This window comes from Sinohyriopsis cumingii, chromosome 9 (genome assembly GCF_028554795.1).
Source record: "Sinohyriopsis cumingii isolate HCF-2022 chromosome 9, ASM2855479v2, whole genome shotgun sequence".
Taxonomy (NCBI): domain Eukaryota; kingdom Metazoa; phylum Mollusca; class Bivalvia; order Unionida; family Unionidae; genus Sinohyriopsis; species Sinohyriopsis cumingii.
In genome coordinates, this window is record NC_142969.1 from 101234787 (window position 1) to 101252716 (window position 17930).

Consider the following 17930-nt stretch of genomic DNA (forward strand, 5'->3'; position numbering starts at 1 on the left):
AGAAAGACAAAATCATTTTGGGTAAAGACCGATACTTCTTGGCGCTACTTCTTGAAATGATATACTACTAATTTTGTTGTATTGTTTTTTTCAAAAGAATACCTGTATAAGTCTTTTTCTTTCGAAAAAGTCATTATTCTCAAAAAGTCATTATTCTCAAAAAGAAAACAAAAGGAATGTCTATGATGTCACAGCAGAATCGATGAAAAGACAAGTGCATATAGAATATAGAAACAAACGCTTGATTAATTGTTACCGTCATTTTAAATTTAATATTTTATACCACAATTCTTTTGTTTCTTAAATAGGATAATACCTGTAGACGATCGAAGCGACTTTCTATTCCAAACCAGTATGGACAGCGTGTTTCCAACCAGGCCGATGGCAACGAATATTGTTCCCACAACAACACTCGTGGCCCAGTGCATTTTCTGAGCAATCGTCAACATTTCATCATGCGAGGTTGTGGGCGTGGACATTGCTGTATTATTATAGTTCACTGATGACGGAACAGATGACATCTTCGTATTGCTATAAAAGAAACATTTTGAAGTAAAGTAATAAATAAACTGATATTCCAATGGCATAACCAAGAACTCGTGTCAAATTTCATTGACGCGAATGTATACATTAGGACTGCGTTTTTGTGCGTGTAAACAAAATTATGTTGCAAATTAAATCAGTACTCACATGTTTTTGTTGTAATTCATTCGGTACAGTTCTAAATATAAATTCGTTCACTTTCATCATAACCACGGCCATCAGCATTACCCAACAAGAAATTAAAGGTGAAATTTTTTTCTGATCAATGCTCTCATATACACCCTTATCTGCAATACCGACCAATAAGTAAATAAATAAGAAACTATATATATATATATATATATATATATATATATATATATATATATATATATATATATATATATATATATATATATATATATATATATATATAGTTTAGTCAAAACTTTTTTTTACAGTAATTCAAAGTGCTGTTCCTAAAGATTTTCAAGAACACTTGCAGAGGGATGCAAACGTATCGCATCCTTTTGGACATGGTCGACATTAAAACAGGTACAAAACCAAGGAATAGATTGGGCAACGGACAAGCGGATGGACAGAATACATATCACATACCCGACTCTAAATCAAAGGAAGAATAACAAACCAAAACAGTAAAAAATGTACACTAATGAATGTTAAAAAACCACCAAAACAAATAAGCAAGTATACGAAATAAGATGCAAAATAACACTTATGTATTTATTTAGTTATTTATTTTGTTCGAAACTAGTGTATTCATGAAACTTAAAAACGCCCATTCATCTGCATTTTAAGTATCGTAGTTTTTCCCGCTATCAACAGAGATAGAGAGAGGAATAAGCAAGCAAGCAGACAGATAATCACATACACACACACAGACACACAGACACAGACACACACACACATATAAATAAATAAATAAATATATATATATATATATATATATATATATATATATATATATATATATATATATATATATATATATATATATATATATATATATATATATATATATATATATATATATATATATAATGCATGGTTCATTGTTTGGTCGATATATTCGACAGATAAAGTGAGACAGTGGTACCGCTAACTGTCTAGTTTCAACAGAAAATATACAAGAAACTTAAACCATAAAATGTTTGAAAAGAATCAAGTATAAACTTAGATAGAGCTGCAGTCAATATTGCAATGATGTTGGAATGTTAAAATTAATTTCGGTTCCTGAAAGCTTAAGCAAAAAGTAAAAATTGTTATCTTTTTCTGCTATCTACGTTGGACCATCATATGTTAACATTCAGTTCACATTGCTATCTACGTTTGACCATCATGTCACATTCACTACATACTGCTATCTGCGTTTGACCATCAAATGTTACAATCAGTACATACTGCTGTCTGTATTTGACCATCAAATGTTACGTTTGCTACATACTGCTATCTGCGTTTGACTATCAAATGTTACATTTACTATATACTGCTATCTGCATTTGACCATCAAATGCTACAACCAGTACATACTACTGTGTGCATTTGACCATCAAATGTTACATTTACTATATACTGCTATCTGCATTTGACCATCAAATGTTACATTCAGTACATACTACTATCTGCGTTTGACCATCAAATGTTACATTTACTACATACCGCTATATGCGGACCATCTACTGTTACATTCAGTACATACTGCTATCTGCGTTTGACCATCAAATGTTACAACAAGTACATACTGCTGTCTGCATTTGACCATCAAATGTTACATTTACTACATACTGCTATCTGCATTTGACCATCAAATGTTACATTCAGTACATATTGCTATCTGCATTTGACCATGAAATGTTACATTTACTACATACTGCTATCTGCATTTGACTATCAAATGTTACATTTACTACATACTGCTATTTGCATTTGACCATCAAATGTTACATTTACTACATACTGCTATCTGCATTTGACCATCATGTCACATTCACTACATACTACTATCTGCATTGGACCATCACATGTTATATTCAGTACATACTGATATCTGCGTTTGACCATCAAATGTTACATTTACTACATATTGCTATCTGCATTTGACTATCAAATGTTACATTTACTAGATACTGCTATCTGCATTTGAGCATCAAATGTTACATTTACTACATTTAATACAAATCACTAGTAAGTAATCTTTACTACAATTGTACTAAAATGTTTTGATCTTTGTTTAACTTGTCTTTGCAATCGTATATGCGACAGCCGCCTATCCATCACAACGGGTACAAATGTCTTCCTTTTCTCTATCACTGTGCTTTTTGCAGTTCAAATAATACACCACATAAATTATATTTTGCGTATAACATAAAATATGAAAATTTATACCCGTTTAAAGTTTTGTGCTTTTTCTCAGTTATAAAATCACGGAGCCTGCAGCCATGACTTTCACACTCGGTGGTTTAGACCCCAAGAAAATGTCACCAATGTTCTTATTGCGCTTAAAATCTGTAGCCTATATGCAGGTTACGAAAGCTTAAGGACATTTTTGCTGCAGGTCACTAAAATTTAATCAATCATACTTTAATGCAGGCGTTTGACATCTGATGAGTACAACAATTAATGTAATTAGTTATTGTGTGGAATATCTATTCTTCTTAATGCTCCTTATTTCAATTCCCTTGTTTCCTAGATTTTGCAATCTATTTCTCCAAAACATGCTAAAGGTTGCCATCAAATATTGTGAAAGTCGTACTCATTTGAACCTAGTCAGTGCCTAATACTGCGTCTGAGCGTATCGTGTAGATGACAGCTGATTCTATGTAGCAATTAACGAGTGTCAGTTTCCTCGAATACCCCATACTGTTTATATTATCAACCTGTGCAAAGTTATTTCCATGGTATACTTCAACATCTGAGGGGTGTACACGTGCCGTACCAAGGTTTACTTTTAATTTTAATTAAAATTAATTGTTCAGACAAAGAATATTGTTGGGCACTTTGTAATTCCAGTGAATAATTATTTTCAATAAACAAACCCATCCAAGCTAAAAAACAGAAGACACCAAATAGACTGATTATGCTTCAGATGCAAAGCCAAGAATAAATAATTCTCAATTATGTACCCCTATAATGTAAATAGTGCAAAGTAGAGAGAATATGTTTACTTGCGTCTGAAATGACGAATGAGAGAACAAATCTAGACAAAAAAACACATATATAGACAATTGGTTCCCGCATCCTAAGGATATCCGATTGAGTCCCTGTGTACATACATACATGCACGCACGTACGCACACACGCACATACACACACACACACACAATACATACATACATACATACATACATACATACATACATACATACATACATACATACATACATACATACATACATACATACATACATGCATGCATGCATGCATACATACATACATACATACCAGGAGCTGATTAGTGTTATTTGCAGACATTTGAAATTGGCAGGTATTGTTAATTCATCGTTATTGATATGAGTATTTTCCCTGTAGAAGTGAACATGAGAATTTTCAGCTCAGTTTTGGTTGCTATGAAACTGTTTTTGCATGTATAATACTGTATTGTTTCCTTCCATTCGTAGGGTACCAAATCTTGTAAACTATGGGATATTTACAAAACACGAATTTAATAAACAAACGAACTACGTATTGGGCTGAAATATAAAAGGACATCCCCTTCCATTATTGGCGTCAACACATTTAAGTAACGACAGAACTATCATTTTGTTTTCAAAACCATGAGAAATCGATACGCCTGAAAAATAAAATTGTTCACTTTTTTATGTTTAGCTAATTTTTTTAACCTATTCTAAAACATAGCAAAAGAAAAACGATGAAACAAACAACCTTCTTTGGTGATTAATTATGCATGCAGCACAAAAATAATCAGGAAATCAAATACGCCTCACTTCATCCAAAAGGTATCAACTGACAACTATGCCTATTTCCTGAGAAGAAAATGCTTCTTATATTAATGAATTGTTTAAAGCGAGTGCGCGACTAAAGCGCAATAAATGATGGACTAAATCTGGTTATATGTTCAAACTACATATATATCGCTTAGGAAAGTGAAAACATTTAATGGCTATAATGGAAATATTTCTCAGAGCTGGGGACCCCTTTATACTTAAAACTTGTTTTCTATATATTTCGTCTTGATGTAAACACAAACTATTTTTTCTGACTGAAACTCCTATAGTATTTAAACCCAAAGTCAATTTAAGATAATTTCGCATTAATAATAATAATAATAATAATAATAATAATAATAATAATAATAATAACTATATTATTATTATTATTATTATTATTATTATTATTATTATTATTATATCGCTTAGGATCTTGATTTTCTCTTATATCTTTCAGATGCAATGAAAATGTAATCTTTTCTTTTAGAAACCATAATAATCCACTAAATGAGTACACTTTAATGTAAGAAAAACAAACAACCTTACCTTTAGTCAGGTGTGTATTGTTATATATTTGTAATCTTGTTATTTGGGTAGTGCATACGTCGATGGTATTATTCCTGTTCGATATTTCATAGGTATATACACTAGTCTGCTACGCCTTTAACGACGGTACTACTCTCAAAGATACCGTCTTGCGTTTTTAGATAACGTTGAAAAGCGGAATAAAGTTCGTGTTTCAAATTTTCTTCTTGAAACGTGGAGGCTAAAGCTGCGACACTGACAGTAACAATGCGACTGAAACCAGCGGCTTTACTAAAAGTATCTGTAATTAGCAGGATTAATTCTGTCAACATCATAACATTGCACAATTAATTTTTCCTCTTAGGATAAAATATTAAATTACCCGACAAAAACAGCCGGCAGGCACTTCATAAAATATCTGCGTCGTCATAATTTCCTCCCAGACACGTACATTTGATTAAGGAGGAGAGAATAAAAGAGATGTTTTTGGTTTATTTTCATGAAATAGATCTAACCACTAATTACAAAGATCAAAAAGCATTCCTGTACGAAAATTTCCATCTATTTGAAGGTTGCATAATGAGATATGTTTTATTTGCGCGGCTTAAATTTCGTTAACTAAACAATACCAGTTCTAAAATAAATCGTGCAGAAAACTGATATTTCAACAGATCAGAAAATTAAGTTCCTTGAAATCCTAACAATTTCTGCATTGCATTGATTAGTGCCATCGACATTTAATCATTTAGCGATATTTTTATGATAACGTTACTTTATCTTCAGCCTCATTCGGATCATTGAAATGATATTACAATGGTTTCGCATGTAAGCCTCGGGATAGATCTCCACTTACATAATGGAGAACGGGATCTAAGCTCTCGACTTTCTTTCCTAACTGATATTAGTACTCATTTGCTACTCTTTATTAAACGCTTCTCTGATAATATCTGACTTGATGCGAGCACCTGTTTTAAGGTGTGCTTATAATAAATTACAGTAAAGGCAACCAATCTTACTAACGTTACAGTTAGAACATTATCCTGAGTTTGTTACATATACGTCTTGAAGTTATTCTCGTAAAGGAGTATACTCCTGAAAATGTAATAAAGTATGTTACCAATAGCTGCAGATATTACAGTTATGGGAATTTTTGACATTCTTGAGGTATTGATGATGATCGCTAAAATTTAATTAAACGTCCGTAAATATAATAAAATGTAATAAAATTTAAAAACTTTACTCAGCAGGAATTTGTTGCATTTTAAGATTTATTACATTTTCGGATTGAAGTTAATCTTTGACATTCTTGGGTTTTGAAGATGTTCCTTAAAATTTAATTCCACTTCCCTAAATATAATGAAATGTAATACAACTTAAATTTTCACTTATTTATTCCATTTAGAGATTTATTACATTTTCTGATCAGAGTTAATCCAACAAATGGTAGGAACTCCCGTAAATATGGAATAAGCTATATTGCAATTAGCATAATTATATACCCGAAGGTGTGCCATTTATGGGAATTTATTACATGTATGTGCATTACGCATACCCATAAGTGTAATAAATCCATGTCAATGTAATGGATCGATTAATTTGTACAATTTTCAAAAACTTGCACAAGTGAATAATATTTATAAAAGATTTTAATTCAGAAACTGTATTTTTCAATTATGTGTAAGCCGTTGATAATCTTATATTTTTATTTTATTCATGATCGTGAAATATATGTCTGCTTATCAGAAAAAGGAACAATGTATAGTATTGATTCAGTTTGATTTCCCTGACTAACAATAATTCAAGTCAGCAATGATAGATGACGTGGTTTGGGGTCAAGAAGCTAAAGGTTCAGTGACATAAACACATTTTACGCGCTACAAGGGCTTCCTATTTTATTGTATTCTGTTGTTGACACGTCTAAGTCGGAGGTACCCGTCAGTTTGTTAAATCCAGTTTGTTAGAGCACTATTACGTTGTTTGTTTTAATTGGGTCAAAACTTTAATAACCTAAGTACATCAAACGGAAACCCTAGCAAACTGTAATCTCTTCTCTTTGCATTATTTGATTTTGTGTCGTTTTCCCAGGGTTTCACACCTTTTCTTATCAAGTAAATTATATAATTAGTTTAAATTTGACCAGTCTAAAAGTGAAAGCGAGTACTAATGAGACGATCTTAAGACAAAGAGACAGAAATCCAAATATCCTATCCACGAGGTCAGAATTGTACAGTTTTCTCTTGTTTTCCATGACTGCGAGACTCATCCCAAACGCTATAACCTTGAATACATTGCAATGCATAACATTGTTCTACATATGTTAAAGCGGAAATTAAAGTTTGAGTAACTGTCCAAACTAAATATAATTCGATGACTGTCAATTTTCATGAAAGAGTTGTGATTGTACATGCACACATTTGTCTGATAATAGCATCCATTTCATGAGAACTACACACGAATCATTTGAAGGAAGAGTGTCACAGAATAAGGCAAGAAAAAACTTGGTTTCGCCCTAGAACGATTTGATCATTTTTGTCATACATGCATATAACGTTTCCTAAGGTGGATAATTGTTTTTCTAGTTAAACAACTGAACTAGCATGTATCTTATTGTAGATCGCTTGCGGTAAGAGACACTAAAAGCACCTAATGCACGGGTCTTTTACCCTTGCTAACATTCATTCTCCTGTAGATTTAAGGCAAGTTTATTCTCTAATTGACTCACTAGTATTTTTGATCTTGTTAAGGAATGTACATTCTCCATTTTTGTTCTACAGCCATTGGGGTAAGTGTTGCATTTTTATTTTATTTGATACGTGACCTATTTTCAGTATTTTGTGATGTAGCGTGAAATATTGCCTTTACCACTACGAGGATTTGAACGGGAACTTTTGAATTGTTACAAGTTGTTGTTAATTAAGAGTTTACGTATGCGTGTGTGGGTATATCAGGCTGTTGGTCTGACCGTCTGTATGTCTGTATGGGGATGGAAGCTGGTGTGACCATCAAGGCCATACAAGGGCGGAACCGCTGATTTGTAAACTTGTGCGCTTGGTGGATCAATGACGGGTGTCTGTGGCCAATACAAGTGTGGGCCAACCCAAGAATTCAGGAGAAATTTGTGGTAAGACAATGGACACGTACACCAGGTAGAAATGTTTTAATTTGCAAGTTTTCATAAGTAATTATGAGTCAAACGTGGTTGTTAATAGTACGGGATATACAAATGACTGAGTCACGAGTCATGTGTTTGTTTCAATTGATTATGATGTTTCAATTGAGTTCAAATGAGTCACTTTCATTACATGATATTATTTGAATCTCACTTTCATTACTTGAGATTATGTGAATATTACTTTCATTACATGAGATTATATGAATCTCACCTGCATTATATTAGAATATATTAATCAGAGACAGATAGACAGAGACAGAGTGGGGGGGGGAGACAGAGATAGAGAAGTTATACAGAAATAAATAGTCACCAAAGATGATGTTGAGTTCCCTTTAAAGGTAACACAATAATTTACCTTACTCAACGAACTGAATGACTCATAATCAATGTTGAGCGAGGATATTGACATTACCGCCTCTTGAGCTCATATGTTGTAGGTGATCAATGTCTTATCAAAATATGTATGGGTTTGTACATTTGACATCTAAAATGTGGCCAGAGTATGACTCTATGATGTCTGAAAAGTGTCTAGAAAAAAAGTGGTTGACATCCTCTGCGATAGGAAGAGGGTAAAGATACTGAATGTTTCAATTGATAGTTATATATGGAACTGAAGAAAAGACACATTCATTTATAACACAACCTAACCATCTTGAAGCCAAAGCCAGTGACGTCGAAAACTTTTAGATAGCATTAAACTAACTTACATGTAAAGGTGCATACATAAACACACGTTAAAATGCACTGAGATGCTACCCCAGCGTGTGAAAGCCTAAAATGGATCGCAATACAGCAGTATCGGACATTCACTAGAATAAGGCACACTACAAACTTTAGTGAAAGTGTTTGTATGATTGTGATCACCAAGCATTCAGAGAACAACCAAGTATATATCAACAGCAGTCTTTGTCCTCAGCCTATTCTAGTACTGGAAACTGAAGTCTGGTACCCCGTTGTAAAAATAGAACGCACACTCCATAAAGTCCCATACTGCCCTAAATCCTAATTTTAATTCCATTAGAATCTGTTAGTGACATCTGTAACATACAATTCCATAATCGCTACACTTTCTCCGTGTACTACTTTGAGAAGAATACATTGCGATTGTGAAATTCTACGTTTAATACGCAGACATCGTGATGATGCAAATAGGGACCGAAATGGGCGAATTTGATGGGGATTTTGGGAAAAGTCACGCAAAACAGTTGGACACTACTTAAGCCCAGTCATCATTCAGCATATATAGACTAGTTTTCAACTATGATTTCAGATTACTATAAGGCTAGTTTTCATCCATCATTTCGTTTAGTATTGGTCTAGTTTTCCAAATAAATTTATCTCGAAGTTGCGTATATAGGGTAGAAAGTGTGTAAAATCTGAACCTAGTGATTTGCTTTGCCTGTCAATAAACAAAATAGTGTTAACAACCTTAATTTTACTATATCAACTACAGGCATAGATGCGAGCGCGATATGCGATCATGTACACAGCAAAATGTGGACTCATTTTATGGAAACAAAAACATTTTACGATGGAACTTAACTGCCCTTTAACGGTTAATATATACTAGTACATACAAATTTATGCCAAGACAGGTAAGAGATTAAAATCTGTTGCAGATTCAGGCTTCTAGATAAGAAATAAACGAACTCCTGGTGAATTATCAGTTGTTGATTTAGGGACATTGCCGAAGGCTAGACAAAATGCGAACAGATGTGTGAACGACTGTATTAAATGACAAATACATGTATATATTATTTAGCATAGGGAAAAGAGAAACGCTTTCAAATAAAAAAACTTAAACCAAACGGATTGAATTTGTGACAGATATTTAAACCGAGTGAATAAGAATGAATTCATAGAAACACTGGTAGCAATGATTAATACATTTAAGGGAAATAATAGAGGAGAGATATAAAAAGAAGTATAAGTGAAATCATGAAAACTTACGTTACATACCCAGAAAATGATGCGAACGCGTACATGAATGCTGGATGGTACAGTGTGTTCGGGTCCACACACAAGCCTCATTACCTGGAATGCCCAAGCTGGAAACAATAACGACACGCAAATGACTAGCGAGCGCGTGCGCTTTTGCTCACGTGACCAAAGTTATACACCTAAGGTGTTTGTCAGTATACGTGGTAAACAAAACAGCCTTTAAATCATCAACTGAACGTTCAATGACACTACCCTGTTGGCTTCCGATATATTGTGGGGCTTTGTTCTGTGACAAACATGTATATCCTCGACTTGTTATCCCTACCAAGTGTGTCGTTTTCTAAGTCTGATTAGCATGTGCCTTCGCAAAACCTAATTTGTCGAACATTTTATAATGATGCTACTGAAGTACGGTTCCATATCGTTAAACGATTCATAAATCTTGATTGCTACCAGCATAAAATCGACACAATGAAATTTCTCCTAAATATATATCGGAGCAATTTAGTGGTAAGTTTTTCTTTTAATGACAATTCATAAGTCTTAATTTGTTTTCTTGTTTGGACACTTATGAAAGGAAGTGCAATTTTCATCTCACAATTTTTTGTAATGGTCTGTCGTGTGTCGAGGTCTAATATATCTATATCTATATATTTATTTATCTATTTATTGAATGTGCATGGATCATTTTTATTTTAGTGTTGTTGAATTCCTTACGAGTTTCTCAGTTTGAAAATATTATATGGTAATAGATAGTTAAAAGGTTTGGACTATTTATTCTCTGTTAGTGTAATTATATACCAGTCTATGTAAAAAATATAGTGTTATGTCATCATTTATTATTATTATCATTATAATCATGTGGACAACAAAACTGATAATGGCTGAAATGAAGATGCAGTTTTCTGCCTGTATCCATTTTGTCGCTAATCATGTAGTGCTGGAGAGTCTTTATGGCACAAGTGGTGTCGACACAGATGTGTGTAGACGTTATTTTCGTTGTCAAAATATTGCGATGTCAATATAAGAAATTTAAGACAGTTCAGAATGTGACAAATCGTGTTGAAAGACGCTGGTGGGTATTTTGTTCTTGGACTGGGGACATCGTTGAGGAATTATGTATAGCCTCAACTCTGGATCGTCCTCAGAGTCAAAGAAATGTAAAAGTCTGTATATACTTTCACTGGTTCTGCAGTTATAGTTGCAGGTTTTCTCTGCCTCTTTGTATATTTACACTGCAACTTCTGAGATTTGATGTGCTGTCGTGTCTGCTCTTGTGGCACTACTGGCAAGACAGGGAACAGCATATTTATGTGCATTGTTTTAACGTGTCTCTTTCTTTACCATTTTCCTGACGCACTACACCGTACGTTTTGTTCCGGATTTGCTTACGTGGGAACAACAGTGTTTTCATTTCCATTACCTATCAGCTTGTGTTTTCCCTTCTGTCCCAAATTCTTCATAATGACTCGATAATCAGTTTGGACGACATATGCTATGATCATTAGGTTATGTCTTGGTTTTGTCTCTAGTAAGGAACCTTCTGAACGGCTATTGATATATGTTCACATGCAAAGCTCAATATATGTTTAAATTTCTGTAGATAAATGGTTTTATTTCGAGTTGGAATATGCAGGTCGAATTGCGAGGAATGTATCAGTCGCCAAGTAAGGGTGTCTGCCTAATATTCAATAATAATACAAGTATCATGTGCACTCACGATGTTTCACCAGTTTCAACATCATATCCTTTGACCATTAGATCTTATCAGGGTTTTGTGTCTAATAAATTGCCAAATGAGTGGCTTTTGATGCCTGTTCATATGCAAATCTCAATGTATGCTTCATCTTCAGTTCCTAAATGGATAGATTTCAGGTTTCGGTATTCAGTCGAATTGAGAGGAATCCATATATCACCAACCACGGGTGTCTACCGAATATCCACTCTATGGCACGTATCCTGTGTTCTCAGATCTAGAGGAAGTATATGCATGAAGTAGCAGCTACGCAGGCTTTACATCGCGCTTCTGCTCTCCATGTTAGTTTCTTCACATGCCAAGCATGTTCCTACGTTGAATTGTAAGAGGCAGTGCAATATTTTGATGTGACATTGCATCCTTGGTTACTATGGAGTTGTGCTAGAAATTCATAGCAAACACTGACGTTCCCATAACGGAAGTTTTGCAGTGGTCTAGGATGACGGGTTTTAGCTGGGAATTGCTTGTGTGTACATTGTAAAATTGTCCGTGATGACAAGAATGTTTTCAAAACTCCCTTTCGATTTTTCCAGTGAGCGGTAGTAAACTCCCAAGCATTAACGTTGACAAGGTCGGAGCTCACTTGTGGTCAAATATTACAGTATAAATAGCTAGATCAACACTTTTATATATTCTCAATGTCACTGTCCAATTCAGTCGAAAAACTATGATTAGACTAGATATTATATTCTGTCTCTCCACCGATGGCCACCCTTCAATGTGTCCTTTGGAAGCAATTTTACGGTAGACTATAGGCAAAGTAAGCACGTCATAAGAAGAATCCCGTTTATCCATTATATTGAACAGTTTTAAAATAATGAATAAAGAGTCAGATGTAAATGCCTGCTGCTTGTCCTCAACCAGCTATCTTGTTGAGAGTTTTGTCCTCATCTTCTTGTTGAGTTTGGTCCTCATCTACTTGTTGAGAGTTTTGTCCTCATCTTCTACATCCACACTTGCCAGTTTTGCTGTATGAGTCCATACAAGGCATTCTGCACAAGGATTCTTTTCTGTACCGACGCAGCAGGATCGTAACAATGCTTTCATGACACTCTGGAAGGACTGATTTGTAAGTTGCAGTTTTCAAGATGGTCGATCTGCATTTATATTATTGTTCTCACTGCGATATGTGATCTTGAGACTGTAATTTGAAAGAGCTAAATGACTTATGTGTCCAGTGGCATCTAATTTACATGTGGCAAGTTGGTTTTTTATTTGCGTGAACTTCAGAGGCATTGCGTTAATTATAATCTTATAGCTTGGCGATAATGCACTTCTGGAGGACAAGAAACGTATGTCAGCTTTTGCGGTGAGAATGTAATCCCCTGCTGGTATAATCAATTAGGTGTCTCACTCCATTTTGATCTGATACAAGACAGCTCCAAGACCAGTGTTGCTGGGGTCCACGTTAAGAGTGAACGGTTGAGACAGACCCGCATAGGACAAAAAATGGGCAAGTAGTTAGATTGTTTCGAACTTTCGAATCGAATGCCAGTAGTTAAGACGTTGGACTTCTTACCAAAAGAGGGCTATTTTTATTCACTTTTATTGATCAGCCCCGGTTGGCTACCATTGTATTTTCTTGGGCTGTAACGTAAAATACCTATAACAAAAGAAAACATCTTTCTGATCTCGTGCTAATTGTCGGTCTTTCAATGTCTGGCTGCGACCTTGTGTTTACGTTTCTTTCCTTTGGTATTCGTTTAATGTCCTGAAAGGATATACCTAAGTGACCTGGAAATATGTGTACACCCTTTCACGAAGCGACATTATTATCCGTTGAATCTTAGGAATGTAATTAGATCTTTGATGCTCTTTCCAACACGCCAATTTTGAAACACTGTCGCCTCATCTTGGTCCGCAAGTGCACCATCAGACAAAACACTACCTGGATGCTTAACATGCTCCATCGTTCTAGAAGAACTGGCATTTAGAAGTCTTTATCTTCAAACCATGCTCTTTATATTGTTCGAACATAGCTTCCTATTGGTTTTTATTTTCTTCTGAATGTCTTTGAAAATATTAGAATATGTTTCAGATCTATACGTCAATCAAGAGGACGATTTCGTTCATACAACACTCGAGCTAACAATGCGCTCTCCATTGTTCTTCTGCCAAATCTGAGTAACATACGTTATCTCACTACTTTATTGCGTTCTCTTACGTCTTTTTTTAGCACTACACAAATGAGTGTCTTGCTATTTTGATCAAAAGAGTTTATTCCATCAACACCGTTCATATCACCACTCCTTTACATAACGACAAACAGCTCCGGCGGCCTAGTCGTTAGAGCGTCCGCCTTGGATGCTGGAGGTCGTGTGTTCGATCTCCAGCCAAGTCATACCAAAGAATTACAAACATGGTACTAACAGCTGCCTCGCTTGGCGCTCAGTATTAAGAGGTTAGTGTTAGGACTGGTCGGCCTGGTGCCAGAATGATGTGACTGGATGGGACATCGTGTTACATGTCTGCGGAATGATACCCCAGTGCTAGACATCACTATAAACTGCCACACTGCAGATCATCTTAGCGATATGATTGAAATTTTTTTTAAGGCTACGTTAAAAATCCAAATCACACACACACACACACACACACACGACCAAATCAAAAGGATAGGTGATTGAGTATTACTCAAAGTTATTGACAAAAAAACTATATGACACCGAATTCTCAGATCTCAAAACAAAGATTCCAAATAAAATCGTGAAAATTAGAATTCATTGTCAAATTTCGTTTTCTTAAATTTGAAGTTCTGTGCGCGGTGTTTTTCTATGTCTGTCTGAAACATCAAGTTTGAAGAAAAGGGGTGAGAGCCGTAAAACAAAATCCCTTCACAGTAGGTACGGTAAATTTTGCATTAGCCACCAGCTTAATTAACCTGAACAAAGTAAAGCGAATCAAGTACACCCCGAAAATGCTGTCGGCTTCGACAGACAATGATAGCGACCACCGATATCACAAATACTATATGTTGGGGACAAATGCGCGATCAAACTATATTAAATATATCTAGTGCACATGTAAAAAATCTCAAAAAAAACTTCTAAACCTCTAAGGATCCAGATATATATCCAAGTAAAAGTAATGAAACAAAAGAAAGAAATAGAAAGCAAACAAAGCAACAGGAAATTAAGTAATAATCAAACAATTGTATACCTCAGCGAGGACAGCGACATGAAATCCAATGCACTCTTCTATGTTTACGCGGAAGTATTAAATTACCTAATATCCATATGTATTTATATGAAGGCTGTATGCAGGGGCGTATTAACCATTAAGCAGACTAAGCAAAGGGGGCACAACAAAGTTGAGAAAAGGGTGAAAGGAAAAAAAAAACGAATGAAGATTTGTAAAAAAAAAAAATTGATAAAACTAATGCAAATTGATCATAATGTTCTGTTTCTTGATCATGGTGCACCCTAGGGTTATCTTCCCAGGTGTACGTGGAAAGGAGGGGGGCACCAAGATTTGTCAGTGCTTAGGGCACCAGTGAGGCTTAATCCGCCCCTGGCTGTATGCCGAAGAGAATCGGAAAAATTATTATTAGTAAGGGTAAATATTCTTTCAAAAATAAATTTCATAAGATGCATAACAAAGTTTTTATTTTCAAAACACTAATTAACAAGCCCGTCAAGTTCCCCCAATCAAGTTTTGCCCCCCCCCCCCCCCGAAAAAAGTTGAAATGACGTTCCTATTTGTATCCTCTTGGCGTTCATGCATTTGTTTGTATTCAATATCAGCCAAGAAACGTAGTATTATGCATATACTAGAAATAAGCAACGACAAAATGAATTTTCACCCTCATGTAAAATTGCCCTAATTTCTGAAGATGCATCTTCATTCGTAATCCTTGACTAGTTTTCCGTCAGTGCAAGATATTTTATCCTTTTATCTGGTAAAATATATTCAGCGCTTATCACGACACATAATCGATCAGCTTCGCTAGCAAATGAACATCATTTTCCAACCAGATAATCTTCAGATACGCAATAAAAAGAAAAATTATTAGCTGTCATCAAACTGAATTTTTTTAACGTTTTAAATGTATTCATATAAAGTAAATGTTCCGTGATCGAAGCTTGTTGATATTAGTTTCTTTACAGATAGGTAACTTGTATCTAATTTGTTCTATGCAAATCATTCAAACACTTTCATCCTCCTTGTGAAGGCACAGAATATATATAAAAATATATTTTATACAATATAAAGTGAAAGCAACTAGAATCTCTTTTTTGATGCAACAATTCACTACAATTTCTTGTATGTTAGATTTTGTTTCCTTGTTTTGCTTCAGCAAAATGTAACTCAAAACAATTTAATTTATTTATGATTTGTAATGATTTTATTGAAAATATGAACAAAACAATGAAAACCATCTGTATGGAAACACGGTAGAAAAACACGGAGGCCAGTGCGGCGTGACGACCTTCAGGTCAAAGCATTAAATGATGAACATTAACCAAAAGCTTAATAAATTGTTAACACCGTCAGCCGAATAAGTGAAACGGTGTATCTCACTTTGTACTACTGTGGTATATCCACAATAGTCAACGAGTCAAATCAAAATTCATGAAAAGTGTTAACGAGCTGTATTGTATGCCACTATATGGACAAACGGAAACTGTATATAGTCAAACAGGAAATTAACATGGGAACATGGTGTGCCGAAAATTGATCGAGTCAAAGGGTCGAAAGTGTATCGGGGCAAAATGGGATTTTTACATAAGAAAATTGAATGATTGTAAATAATCTTACATCGTTAAGAGTGGTTGACCTCAAACCGGCTTACAGGGTAATATTGTTATAAGTGGCCGACCTATAGAGGATTCAAGTTTATCGGCCCAATCGATAATTTAACATGGGAATGGCACAACTGGTCGAAAAGGGATTAACATGGGCAAATGTATGGTTGAAGGTTTCTAGCTCATACTGGAGTTCAAAATAAGAATAATTATTTACTTGTTGTCTGCTATCCAATACTATATGTACTATCCAATACGAAGTTGCATCTAAACTCCAGTACCTTAAACTATACCATTATTGACCAATATCCACAAATACTAAAGGCTGCCGAACAATTGGTAACGTGAACTTTGCTAAAAATACATGGTCATTCATATCATTAGAAAGAAAAGACTGCTGATGTTAACATATGAGTTGGGTCATTTTATTTGCAGAACAAAAATATGTTAATCAGTGTACATTCTCATATGTAGTTATTTTGTGCAAAACGATTCGCAGAAGATAGCTAACGGGCACAATCATCATTAGAAAAGATCATTGACTGGTCGACAGAGACTCACATCAATCATTAAGTGGTCTGTCGAGACCCTCAACAATATTCAGTTGTCCACGAAATAAACGTTTAAAACGACCGTCGTAGAGGATACAATTACTCATTTTTTAAACATTAAATTTGCAAACCTCATAATCGTGATACATTTTGTTACTGGTACGAATATGTTTCCCACAAGCTCTAATGTAGGTGTATCAATCGATATTCCTAATAACAAAAGTAATTTGTGAAAATGAACATTTTGCTTCGCACTTGGATAAAACATGTGTATTACTGGCAAATATAGTACAAACTGTAAAGTCTAAATTAGATATAATGACAACACTGCTATTTGTGAAAGCTTGTAAGAGCTGTAGGGCTGTAAAACATATGCAAAGATTAGATATCCGAAAATCTAGTCCACGGAAATTTATCTGCGAAAATTAGCTAAAGTCCCGCTTTCACTAAGTATATTATACGTGTGATTTCTGGATCACCAGTCAATTTAAAATATGAGGCTAGACTTTCTGTATTGTCTACTATATGGAACGTCAAATGTCATGTTAAAATTGTGCATTGGTTTAATACTATGGCTCTCTCTGTCCTCCAGGGTGAAATGTAATGTTAAAGATATAGATAGGTTTAACATTATGGGTGTATATGTGCCCTCTCAAGGAAAACTGAATGCTGTCACTACTGTCACTAATCACTCTGTCGGTTGTAATGTACAACACTCAATCAGCTGCTATTTTAAACCATCTATCTTTT

The 17930-nt window shown here is 34.7% G+C and overlaps 1 protein-coding gene across 3 annotated transcripts in view; it reads right to left on the minus strand.

Annotated features, from left to right (window-relative positions):
- Nucleotides 1–17930, minus strand: part of LOC149792347 (FMRFamide receptor-like) — a 66062-nt gene that overhangs the window by 13669 nt on the left and 34463 nt on the right. For 2 of the 3 annotated variants that reach the window (XM_089970922.1, XM_089970921.1), the window contains exon 2: nucleotides 317–531. In XM_089970922.1, the coding sequence (XP_089827048.1) occupies nucleotides 317–521 (205 nt within the window). In that variant the 5' untranslated portion in view covers nucleotides 522–531. Of the gene's footprint in view, nucleotides 1–316; nucleotides 532–10146; nucleotides 10263–17930 lie in introns of those variants that run through there. The other variant, XM_089970919.1, reaches the window with a different exon arrangement.